Source organism: Aspergillus costaricaensis (genome assembly GCF_003184835.1).
Source record: "Aspergillus costaricaensis CBS 115574 unplaced genomic scaffold BO79scaffold_48, whole genome shotgun sequence".
NCBI lineage: Eukaryota > Fungi > Ascomycota > Eurotiomycetes > Eurotiales > Aspergillaceae > Aspergillus > Aspergillus costaricensis.
Genome location: NW_020291848.1, coordinates 173,849 through 185,880, shown reverse-complemented (window position 1 = coordinate 185,880; position 12,032 = coordinate 173,849). Strand labels below are relative to the sequence as shown.

At 50.0% G+C, this 12,032-nt stretch overlaps 6 protein-coding genes and 1 non-coding gene across 7 annotated transcripts; 3 read left to right on the top strand and 4 right to left on the bottom strand.

The window, feature by feature from the left end:
* Positions 1–17: 17 nt before the first annotated feature.
* Positions 18–2,092, bottom strand: BO79DRAFT_182197 (mediator of RNA polymerase II transcription subunit 17; the record flags this gene model as incomplete). The annotated part of the gene is made up of 3 exons (XM_025680207.1): positions 1,789–2,092; positions 1,338–1,723; positions 18–1,288 (listed from the first exon to the last, which is right to left on the bottom strand). Exons 1-3 carry the CDS (start codon positions 2,058–2,060, stop codon positions 18–20), a joined length of 1,929 nt encoding a protein of 642 aa, XP_025534710.1. The 5' UTR covers positions 2,061–2,092.
* Positions 2,093–2,810: 718 nt separating this feature from the next.
* BO79DRAFT_240888 (3CxxC-type zinc finger protein) lies at positions 2,811–3,338 on the top strand (the record flags this gene model as incomplete). The annotated part of the gene is made up of 1 exon (XM_025685071.1): positions 2,811–3,338. One exon carries the CDS (start codon positions 2,811–2,813, stop codon positions 3,336–3,338), a length of 528 nt encoding a protein of 175 aa, XP_025534709.1.
* Positions 3,339–3,420: 82 nt separating this feature from the next.
* Positions 3,421–5,201, bottom strand: BO79DRAFT_248545 (oleate hydratase; the record flags this gene model as incomplete). Its single annotated transcript, XM_025685716.1, has 2 exons — positions 3,421–4,610; positions 4,660–5,201. 2 exons carry the CDS (start codon positions 5,199–5,201, stop codon positions 3,539–3,541), a joined length of 1,614 nt encoding a protein of 537 aa, XP_025534708.1. The 3' UTR covers positions 3,421–3,538.
* A 581-nt stretch (positions 5,202–5,782) lies between these two features.
* BO79DRAFT_203915 (FAD binding oxidoreductase) lies at positions 5,783–7,578 on the top strand. Its single transcript, XM_025681753.1, has 3 exons — positions 5,783–6,080; positions 6,140–7,295; positions 7,350–7,578. The coding sequence occupies exons 1-3, from the start codon at positions 5,943–5,945 to the stop codon at positions 7,499–7,501; spliced, it is 1,446 nt and encodes a 481-aa protein (XP_025534707.1). The 5' UTR covers positions 5,783–5,942; the 3' UTR covers positions 7,502–7,578.
* Positions 7,579–8,343: 765 nt separating this feature from the next.
* BO79DRAFT_182187 (putative heat shock trehalose synthase) lies at positions 8,344–10,723 on the top strand (the record flags this gene model as incomplete). The annotated part of the gene is made up of 7 exons (XM_025680206.1): positions 8,344–8,400; positions 8,461–8,630; positions 8,694–8,867; positions 8,912–9,193; positions 9,244–9,708; positions 9,758–9,867; positions 9,919–10,723. 7 exons carry the CDS (start codon positions 8,344–8,346, stop codon positions 10,596–10,598), a joined length of 1,938 nt encoding a protein of 645 aa, XP_025534706.1. The 3' UTR covers positions 10,599–10,723.
* A 190-nt stretch (positions 10,724–10,913) lies between these two features.
* Positions 10,914–11,472, bottom strand: BO79DRAFT_61627 (uncharacterized protein). Its single transcript, XM_025689494.1, has one exon. It carries the CDS (start codon positions 11,346–11,348, stop codon positions 11,064–11,066), a length of 285 nt encoding a protein of 94 aa, XP_025534705.1. The 5' UTR covers positions 11,349–11,472; the 3' UTR covers positions 10,914–11,063.
* Positions 11,081–11,153, bottom strand: BO79DRAFT_t251. The gene has a single exon. It is a non-coding gene; the product is annotated as a tRNA-Lys (tRNA).
* Positions 11,473–12,032: the final 560 nt, after the last annotated feature.

Below are 12,032 nucleotides of genomic sequence, written 5' to 3'. Positions count from 1 at the left end.
TACGGGACGGCAGCTGCTTATGACTGCTCCCGTGACACCTCAGCCACAAACTCCATCAAGCCAGGCTTAGAAGCTGTCTGGTCCGATGTCCATGTCTGGGAATGTAAACTCGGTGCCTTGGTGGCGCCGGATCGGCCAAACCCTTCAAGCCCTCGAAGCGGAAATGTTTCCACCTTCAATTCCTCCCGTGACAAGCTAATCGTCAGCTTCTTACTTTGGCCAGTATTCGACAATGCCAGCAGTTCACCGTGGTGTGGGTATGCCGCCTCCCAGGTCAATTGCTTATCTCCCTCGGCGCCCTCTTTCTTAGTGTTTTTAGCCGTCTTCGAGCCTTGAAGCGCGATGGCCGACACGATGTCCAGCTTCACGAAATGCATGAGAGCTGCGGCTGCTTCATTCTGCAACCCAATCCGACCGGGAGGCTGCACTTCGGGATGGTGAGGAAGGTCTATGGAAATGTCGTAGTGGGTGCCAAAAGGCGGTGATACGGGATTGGTACGGATTTTCACGCGGAAAGAGCTCTGAGGGGTGATCAAATGGCCGGAAAATGTCGATTCGAAGGGCATCAGGAACTGTTGCACCAGACTCTCTACCTTCGGGACAGCCTGCACCTTCGGGAGGCTGACAGACGCAAAAGGCAGGGAGTGGAAATCACGCGCGACTCCTGCCGCGCGGAGAACCCGGTAGATATCATTCATGAAGGACTCCAGCCATCTGACGTGCGAGCTGTGTTGGAGATACGCCATGACGGGGCGCAAGAGCTGATACTCGGGGGTATGTCGACGTTTCTGGGAGAGCGGAGGCGGTGGTTGGGTTCTGCGTCGCAGGTTCTGACGGTGTGCATACGCGAGCAGAATCCTAATAGAGTGTGAAAGCCCATTGGCAAGGACGTCGTGTTCAGTCGACTCGATCTTGTCTTCGTCGGGCGTTTCACGGTCGGCATCTACCAGATCTAGCAAGATTTCTTGCTCTTCGGAGATCGGTACACGGACCAAGTTTTGCCGAGTCGTTACACCATGACTACCCATGATACGTGCTTCGCGCATCAGTTCGTGGAATAGCTCCTCCTCGTACACTGTGTCGCGTGCTTGCAAGATCGTGCGCTCAACCGAAGCCGCATCGGGGATCGGATCCGGCATCTTCGAGCATCCCGTAATTTGGCCGCGGTGTTTCACACGCACTCGAACCGTCCTCGTCTTCTGCGGCGCCAGTCCCTTATCCAGTATTAAGCTTCCATTATCAGCCCTCCGTAGAGCAGCAAGACCCCGGTCGCGGAATATAGGCGTAGCTATAGAAACCGTCAGCATCAAACCAGCAAAAGCATGTAACAATCCTACCTTCCAGAAACCCATATTGTACTCCCAGCGCAGTTCTCTCGCGAGGCAACCTGCAGACCTTCCATCCCTTCTCCTTAACCGCCAGCACCTCACCCCAGTACTTCGTCTCCGAAGTGACCTCTTCTTCCAACCGCGTCGCCGAATTGAGCAATTTATTCGCAGCAGCATTGAAGTTCTGCGCCCTCCAGCCCCGCGAAACGGTCTTAACATCCTGCACAGCGGCTTCCGACTTCGGCGGCGGCTCCACGATCTCCGCATTCAAGGACCCCAGCGGCGCAACCTGCTTCAAGAACGTCGACATAGAAGTCTCCGCCTGACGAGGGGTGTGCTTCGAAAGCAAAAGCGAAACAAAATCCAAAGCGAACAGAGCTTCCATATGCGCCTGCCTTCACTCGCAGCAAACCAATTAGCTCCATTGCCCACTTATTGTCAACAGCAGACACCTACTTACATAGCGAACTGCAAGATCTCGGCCCGCCGCTTGTACAATGTTTCCAGACGCTCGGTCGAGTCCACATCCTCGGCAGGTTTATCTTCCTCATCTTCCTCTTCCCATGGGTCCCTGTTCTTGTCCTCTTCGATCTTGGCAAGCAGTGTCTCCTCGTTCACGTCGCGGAAGGATCCCCATCGGGCGTTGATTTGAGCGATCTCGATTGGGAGGGTGTCGGGGCGATCGGGCTTCTCCGTGAGCGGGCGCAGAGGGAGGCTGAAGGAGTCGGCCATGGTTGTGGTCCGCTGCCGGAGGGCAGGTTGAGTTGAAGGTGTATTGTTGTTTGATAATGGAGTGATGGTGACGGATGATCGCATTGCTGATCGGAGGCACGTGACTGCTCTGTAGCTAGGGGCTAGTCCGGATATGGACTGATGTGGATGGTGGGTCTATGCTTATGCCTCAGGAAGAAACCCTTATGGGATATAGTGCCATTGGATATATTTCACTTTAGGGTCTCAATTGCTTCATGCACATCACCAGCTTTATTTGCATAGAACTTGCCGTGGTATGGGCAAGACTGATAGCTCTTATTATCTAAACATTGCTCAGGCCACTCTCCACAAGGCATAACCGGTGACAGTGTCATCGGCGAGAGCCAACTCAATGGAGATAGTATACTATCCTAAGATGCTTCAGTATACCTAATATGTGATTATGTGAACAGTAACGCCTGCCATATGTTATACATCACTGTCCTATACAGTCACATGGTATTATTCATCTAAATTGGACGAAAAAATACTATGATCAAGCCAATCATATGCGAAACCTAGCTACCCCGGTACTACAGCCGGAGAGAGATGCCTATAGGTGGAACACCCATGCGATTCAAGCACATTCCATGCCTTCTCACAACTACCCAATTCACCCCGCTTCTGCCTGAGCCTGCCAATACATACAATCAACCTGGATATCCCCTTCAAGAATCCCGTCAGCAGCCATCACCTCCACACACTCACCAAAAGCTACACCTATCCAACATGCCCTCCCGAAAATCCAGATCCAACCCCAAATCCAACCTCCCCCGCAACCGCTGGTCCATGTACCCAGCCCTTCACAGCGACGTCCTCAACCACCTGAGCTCCTCCCTCCCAATTACCTCGCTAACCTTCCACCCCTTCGACGACGCCAGCAGCAGCAAAAAAGAATACGACACGAACATCATGGGCCGGTTCGTTTGCTCGAATGACTCGTGCACGTCAACCGGGTGGACGAGCAAGAAGATCGCCATCACGATCCGGCTGTACACAGACGACGAGTACAATGCACGGGTGTATCATCAGCGCTGTAAGAAGTGTAATTCGCTCAGTCGGCCGTTTTTGGATGAAGATAGCTATGCGGAGAGGATCGCGTATCGCATGAAGAAGTGGTATGGGGTTGATGTGGAGAGGCCTGTGTATGATGAGAGGAAGAGGACCAAGCCGCATAATAGGGATCTATGTGAGGGGTGTAGGGCTGGGAGGTGTTCATTTGCGGAGGAGGTGTGGGATGAGGATGATAAATGGTAGAAAGGGAGGGGTTTGATTGGTAATGGGATTGGTATTTGGTCAGTCTGGTGTTATGTCACATTAAGTAGGAGCATGGGATATTGAGCGATATTTGCAATGACAGACATAATACAGTTTGCTTGGGTACAGAGTTCGCAGTAATGATGAAGCACTACAGCGATAGAGAAGTACTTCACTGATCCTAATTTTGATGGTATCGACTAAGCACCTCCGAGCAAATCAAAAACAGATAACAAAAGGTGCCTTTCAATTTTAGGAGGATGCTTGTTCAGTTTCATAGCCGAGAACACGGCCATCTGAGCGCCGCGCACGCTATACTCCATACTCAAAGTCGTATCCTCCTGAATCTCAACGTACTGTCCCACCAAGGCCAAGTTCTTGCTCTCGGAAGGCATGACTTCAGGGCGGAAGTCATGACGACGGGGCATCAGTGGTGCCGTGGCCATGGGCATCAGAACAGGCTTTGTGATCGAGTCCGGGAGTATGTCATCCACTGGCATTCCTAGCTGGGATAGCACCTCTGTTAAAATCTCCTTGCCGGAGCAATGACACATGGGCTTATGGACAAAGTTTCCAGTCTTCTCAGGGTGTAATCCATAGCCCCAGAATACATCGACGGAGGAGGGCTGGTCAGAGCACACGGGCTGACGCGGAACGCTGATACTCAGGCCCCAGTTGCTGTCTGAGAAGGAAAGCAGAGCCCCCGTGCCAGGTTTGTTGTTGGTTAGTTTCTCGTAGCGATCCATAAAGTCGCTCTTGCGGAGGGTAACCGTGAAAGACTCCAGAGTCGACTGGTCAACGTTGTTGTGGAAGTTGAACGGGTTTCCATAATCCGTAGAGGCCTGCATCAGGTCGATCCAAAGGCCCCAGTCATCATCCAGGAACTCTTTGCTATGCTGGGGTACAGGATTCGGGGCCTTGTCGTTTGATCCCCTCTCAGTTGCAGAAGTTGTTGATCCAAGGGTAACCATGACAAGGTCCTCGGGCCTCACGTCGATGGTCTTCTGTTCGCCGTTATCTTTGAGGGTGATTCCGGAGACGGTAGTCTGGGCCTCTTTCGGGTTCATTTGCAGGCTCGTGACCTTTGCGTTGAAGTGGAAGTCGACTCCCTGTGATTTCAGATATGATTCGATTGGCATAACAACTGACTCGTAGATTGTATACTTGGTTCGATCCAAAGCCTTCACGTCATTCAGGCGTTCGATTTCTGCCAGATGTTTACATAGACATCTTCTGAACTCTGCCAGGCTGTGCCATGGCTGCATAGCGAAGCTGTATACCATCAGCTTTGTAACAGTGAGAAATCGCAGTATCAACCTACGTAGTAGACCATAGCGTCCAGAAGTTAGTCTTGAAAAATGCTTCATCGAAGACGTCCTGTATGGCTTTCTCTCCGAGCATACGCTCATTTTCAAGCATTAATTTGATCAGTTCCATTCGGTACTTCGGTCCAATCTGGAGATTCTTGGAGTGGAGGCATTCTGGACCTTTATCTCCATGTTTTATGAGACGTGTTGGCGCTGCCCTTTTGGGAGAGGTTGCCCGGTCCAACTCCTTAATGCTATCAAGGAGTGACTGCTTTGGATTATCGGTGCTGGGAACAAGGGAAAGAAGGTGCTCTACACATCGATCATGGAAGTAAGGCAGGCTTCCAGTGTACAGAACGTAACCGTTCTCTGCGTCGCCGCAACTTTTGATGCCGCCACCTGCGTGGGAGTGCACGTCAAGGATATGGATATTGGCTGCAGGAACACCCGCATCGTGAATGAGGTGGACTGCACCGGCCAGTGATGATATTCCACTGCCTATGAGCCAGGCCTGCGTGGTTTTTGGGTCCCGCTTCAATCCGTTTCCGCGGTTCATCTTGAAAATATTGATTACTTCTTATCTTCAGTCGTTGTTGTTCGATGTTATAAAAAGATACAAGTAAACTAACTAACTGTGTGAGAGTAACCTGTACAATCGTAGACTATGTACTGAGCAGGTTTGGATTTCAGTGGGAAGTGGTTGCAATACTTTGGAGTGCTCAGAAGCCACAGTGTCATGATATCATCACGATGAACCGACTGTCATGAGATGGGATGCAGTATCACGAGAAACCGGAGTACAAACAGCATAATCGGTGCACCCAAAGGATGGTATTTATGACTATTGGCCGGAAGGCGTCTTCCATTTTCGTCAGCCCAGGAGAGCTATCTAGCAGATCACTCCACGTGTGGGAAGGGCCCGTGGTTGGGGAAACTTTAAGTTGTGCAGTTCGTGATCTAGGCAGAGCCATCCATGGCGGAATCAGCCACGTCTAATGGAACGTCGGGGGTGCGGCATGAAAAAGCCGTCAAATCGTATGATTTGCGTCAAGCAGTTGATACCTTGCACGACCGTAGAAGATTTGAACGTCCTAGTGGCCAGCTTGGAGACGTTTCCATGTCACCTATGTAGGTCTTCTCATCTACCAGCGAAACAGCGACCGTCTGTTGGCACTTGACAGAATATGCAGATAAGTCGGTTCCCATCTCCTGCTGTATGGTCGGGGCTACAAATCTCTTGTCGATTTGATGATTTCCACGGTGAACCAACCGAGTTCGTGTAACCAATTTCTCAGTCATGCCTTTCCTGTCATATGCCCGTGCGCTAGAACTGAGGAGGCAATTGCAAGGAACCAGAGCTGAGGTTATCTGTATCGGGTGCGATGATTATGCGACAAGCATTCGCCGATGGAGTGACACCTGCGAAAAAGAAGCTGTATGTGACTACTTTCTCTCTCCTCCGGATCGCTTGAATACTGTTCTGACCAAGCGCAGGGTGCCGTTGTACGCGTAGCAAGCACAGCAGAGGTTGCTGAGGTGGTCCGCTTCTGCCGGAAGAACCACATCGACTTCGTGGTCGAGGCTGGTGGACACTCCACCACTGGGGCATCTTCTTCGCATGGGGGTGTGGTAATCAGCTTAGCTAAGATGCGCAAGGTCTTGACAGACCCTGCCTCTGAGACGGTGTGCGTCCAGGGAGGCGCGACCTGGGATATGGTCAATGATTCAACTGCTCCTTACGGGCTAGCTGTGGTAGGCGCCATGACCAGCCACGCTGGGGTGGGCGGCTCAACATTAGGAGGTGGCTCCGGATGGCTAACAGGGCAGTACGGTCTGATTTCAGACCAGCTGGTGGGTGTCAAGGTGGTCCTGGCCGATGGCACCATTGTTGAAGCATCAAACGAGAATAACCAGGACCTATTCTGGGCGATGCGCGGAGCAGGACAAGCATTTGGCATTGCTACTGAGTTTGTATTCCGTGCCCATAAAGTCCGAGACGAGTTTTTCGGAGGGGTGATAGAGTACGATGTGGATAGGCTACCAATGCTTGTCGATTTTGCGAACGAGTTCGATAGACGTCAGGATCCGAACAGTGGCTTCTACTTTGGATTCGCATATTCACGAGTCGAAAAGCAAATGGTATTGCGGGCCGTGGTTTTCTACGACGGGTCTGCGTATCAAGGCGGAATATTTTTTGGCCCCATCCTATATCAGAACCCTCTGATGAGCCCTCTGACCAACCATACTGGCATGAGGACGTATGTAGAGATGAATTCATTCGCTAATGTCGACACGGTGCCAGAAGGCCGCAAAAGCATCAGTGGTGCAAACATCATGCGACCGCTCGAGACAAGCCTTTTGCAAGATCTTTACATTCAGCTCGCTGAGGCTATGAATGCGTACCCTCGTATGGAAGACAGCGTGTTGATGTTCGATATTTTACCATACAAAAAAACTGTGGAGATTCCTGTTGAAGAAACCGCGTGTGCCAATCGAGGGTCTTATTACAGCGCCAAGCTCTTATTAAGTTGGCATGACTCTGAGCTGGATGGGAAGATGCATGCTCTTCAGCGGAACATTATCTCCAAAATATTGGAAACGCAGCCAGGCATTCCTGATGATCATGGTGTTGCCTGTCCCAATCTTGCCGGTAAGTAGCTATGATAAAGCTGTGCATAAAGAGCTCTCTTGCTAATGTCTGCAGGACATGACATTAGTGCCGAGAAACTGTTCGGTCCTAACCTGCCTCGATTACAGAAGCTGAAGAGGAAGTATGATCCACATAATGTATTCCGCAAGTGGCATGATTTAATTGCACCAGCAAAATCACATGTAGAGCACACGGACAAATCATAGGGTCTGACTGAACCCATTCATGTGAGGGTTGTGCTATTCTGGTGAGAAATCTGATAACAAAGTTGCTTCATTGTCACAAAGAACGACAAGGCCAGTCTTCAATCGCCCGATTGTGTGCTATGTCAGGCAACACAGGACGTAGAGGCTTGTCAGTGACTGAAAGAGCAGGCACACTGGTTAGTAATAAAGTCTGTATGATTCCTTCGACACCATCTGGAGATTCAGGCCATTCGTAGCTGCCCTGGGAAAGGCCTGCTCATTTCTCCGTGGCCTTGTTGATTTTTGGATATAGCTCATTTTAATGTCGAGGAATTATAACGGACTGCTACAACCATATTCACTCACTAGTGTGAAGGATGATTCTCTCGCTATATGAAAGTATAGATCTAAGTAGCATACTTCGTTCCATCATCAGCTTCTTGATAGTTGCAAGGAATGTATGGAGGTCCTACTCGGCCGAACCAACACTTACCTTCCGAGTTGATGCCGCCGTCGGCCGGATAATACGCGACTGTTCCTTCCAAGCGAGATGTCTGGCTACTGTATGTTGTACTCCTTGTCATACGATGGGCACAATGCACTTAGAAGAAATACTGATAGATGTCATTTGTGCGTCAAGCGAGAGGGGGCGTCTTTGTTCCTCTGGGACGCCGAAAGTTTCCCCGCTCCAGGCCCGGCGTTCGGCAACAACAGCCCAAGTAGGGTTTGTACGGAAAGCAATCCGGAAGGCAAAAGCACGTATAGTAGAGGGTATAAGAGCGTTATGATCTGTTTATTTTACATGGTGAGTATGATCGGTCATGATTAAAATAATCATTATAGGGTTCCAATTATCATAAGAAATGAGTTCCATTAGCTCACATTTCGACGCAGAGTCCTGGTCAGGAAGACCACTAAATGTAGGATGAAACATTGCTTTCTAGACATGACATTGAGTTGCTGATGAAGGAAACTACTAGGTCATATACGCTGGAATTACAGAGCTCATCAGCGATAATTCCAGCGGAAGAGTTGCAATTGCTATCCGGAACCTGACCGATCTGGTCGACTTTCTCGTGTGTACTTGGCATGCTCCGCGTCCAAATGTTTCAGACTATCCAACCGACACCATCATCACGGAGCTGAAAAGGTACAGGGAAAAGCATGCTGAAAAGATAGTTAGCGCTGCTCTGCATCAGTCTCTTGTCTATAGATGTCCGTCACTATGCTCGCGACTATGGAGCGAACTCGACATTGTCCCGTTGGTTTTGGACCATAAGGACCGTGAAAGACAGCATAATGACCAGGGCGAGCTGACAACGTTTGCCGGGTGGCATAAGAAGGAGCTCGACGAGCGAGCAGATTCAATGGTGCGGAAGTGCATTCGGTTAGTATGCCTTGATGGTGAGGGCTAAATGCTGACTCGTATAGTTCTTTTGGCATTGGCCATGTGCTACATAATCATATAAATTTTGACGGTTCAGTGGATGTTGACAGAGGTTACCATGTACATCTTGCTAGTGCGGAAGACTACGAGAAAACAGTCGATCCTGCCACATGGTCTTTGGCTCAATATTTTGCCCAGGACCTGAGGGAAAGGGAGGTGAAGGTCGCTTTCTTCAGTATGACCTGTCAAGGCAAGCCTGATGTTCCGACCAGACATGCCTTGTCAAGGTTTACCGAGAGCGTTGGGGTTCATGTTAGATGGTATGAGTCTTATATCCTGGAGCCGGTTAATTGTGATTCTTACATCGTTCTTACAGGTTTGTGCCGAAGCCACGTCCAGGAATGATTCCCCTCATTCGAAAAATGCAGGACACCCTGGAAGGACTAGGTGATCCGCTGTCAGATATCACCATCAACGATGAGCTACTGATCCTCGACTTTGCATACTCCAACGCCAGGAGATACTGGTTGTGCGAGAATGGGCCCCTCAGGCCTCGTGCGGAGGGAGGCGTCGACGTAGTGATTATTGACAGTGCGCCGCTCTTAACATTGGCTCTCCTGTCCAAGCAACAAGATCCCGGGCGGCCAGTCATTTTTGAGAGCAGTCTCCAGCCCCAGGGAGAGTCACTGAATGATCCCAATAGCCCGCAGTCCCGAGCGTGGGACTTCATCCGAACACGGCTAACCCACGTGGACTTGGTGGTGTCGCTACTCCCTAAGGAGCTTGCGCCGCGTATAATGCCAGAGGAGAATGTTGGTTATATGTCATTCTCTGTTGACCAGTACTGTCTCCACCCTTCTATGACTTGCAGGCATGCTGATGCAGTATAGACTCGATGGTCAAAACAAGTCCCTAACTGATTGGGACGTCGGCTTCTACGGTCGTGAATTCAGCTCGTTATGTCGAACGCTTCAGATGACCATCATACGCTATCCAGAGGGTAAGATCCCTAAACCCGGCCCTTTAGCCATACTAAACTCCCATGCGTTAGAGCAATACATCCTCCACCTATCCCAATTTCGACCCGGAGACGGAACACTCTGCCTTCTCCACGCATACCAAAAGTTCTGCGACATCTACACCAAAGAGCATCCAAGCCGCCAAGTCCCCAAGCTCCTAATCTGCCACCGCGGCCCATTCCGAACCCCCGAAAGTACCGTTTTCTACGACGCAGCAATGTCCCAAATCGACAGCAGCGAGACTCTATCTGCATCCGTCTGCATCGTCCCCATCGGAGCCGTCGATCAAATGTGGAACGCCCTACTCACGAACGCAAGAGTACTCGTTCAGCTATCCACATTGCATGGGATCCCTGAGATGCTTCTTGCAGCTATTCAGAAGGGGACACCGGTGGTTGCTGTTCGGGAAGCCGAGCTGTTTCCTTTTGTGGATGAATCGGAGAATGCTATCTTGGTCGACAAGGGGGATGAGGAGGGAATTGCTCGATGTATTTTGAGGATTTTTAGTGTTGATGAGGTGTCTCGGGATAAGGGAAAATCAGGGTTTAGGAGACTGTCTGATGCGAATACCACGGTTGGGAATGCGGTGGGTTGGTTGTATTTGGCGTCGAAGCTGTCGAGGGGGGTGAAGTTTGCGCCGAGGGGGGGAGATATAAATAAGTTGGCGAGAGAGGAGACGGGGTGCGGTGAGTGTGATTGGCATGCAGTGTAGCTGATTATGAAGAGGAAATAAGTAAGTGGGATTGAAATACTATGTGATAGTGGCTGTTGAATGTATGTATGAATATTCCAGTGTTAGTACTGTCGATTATATATTTATCGGGTAGTAGTAGTTGGGTCATAGCCAGGACCATCATATCCTATGATTGAAGTTCAGTCCCACCACGGCATTCAATAAACTACTTAACATAGTCTAATTATGTGCCGAGATCATCCACGATGACCACTATTATACACAGAAACAGATAGTCAAATATTCACCTCATAAGTGTGAGAATATCGAAACAGTACGTAAATTGTACTTCCTACGGAGCACTTTTGGAGGAACTGCTAAGCGACCCATATTATTGGCCAATTTGTCTGAGGTGGGTCTGGTGGGCCCACTACAGCTTCGGATCCAGAAAGAAAAATTTGTATGCTTCCCCATCACGAACCACACCGTGAGAGGTAAAAACCTTCAAAAGCAAAAAGTAAAGCCCAACGCGGGGCTCGAACCCGCAGCCTTGAGATTAAGAGTCTCACGCTCTACCGATTGAGCTAGCCGGGCTTGCTCGTTGAAAGATGCTGGGTGAAGAGGGTATAAGAGGGGGATGGAAAGGTTGAGTGGTTCATGCGATGTCAGAGGAGATGTACACATGATAGTAACAGGGACATGGGGGTTCAGCAAGAAGTGGGAATATGGGCATCTGGTTATTAGTGAAATTTTTAGTAGGTTGAATTGCGTGTCTTCGTCTCCGAGCATTGATGGCAGGTTAACGTGGACGGGTGTCAGCTAGCAGGGTGTTTGCCTAGTACTAGCGAAGGCTTCGTGTCTGGTGTACATGGTGGCGCCATGGATCTTGTGATAGTCCAGACTTTCATTGAACCTGGGAATTTCGTTGAAAGATGAAGTGGTTGTACTGGGATGCTGTTTGAACAGGGGTAGAGATAAACCGCGCCACTTCCTGTGTACGAATCGTGTCACCAGTGTTGCACCACGGTCCCGGCGGAATAGTGCCACTGTCGAGTGTGTAGCAGCATCCAGCCTATGAATCATCGTGCCCCGGGTTCGAAGGTACAGGCGATAGATAAGAAACAGTACACAGTATATGATTGCATTCAGTACTCCGTACAGCGGTACTTTGTAGCTGGAGGTGACTATGTTGTCATATCTCCACCGCCAAACCGGGCATTGGGGGTGGACCACAGGGGTCCGGCAGTGGAAGAAGTACTTCAGCGTAACATCATGCTTGAGTAAATGTCCAGATATCATGCACTCAACACGTTGCAGGGGTAGTGAGGTGAGATGAAAGAAGCAAAAGGAGTCTTTATCATGCCACCTGTCTCCTTAACAACTCCAGGTAAGTACTGTATAGCTGGTAGCATCGTTCAATCAGCGACCAGGGATTAGGGGCGTGTCTACTTGTTTGGGACTAGCGTTTATGGC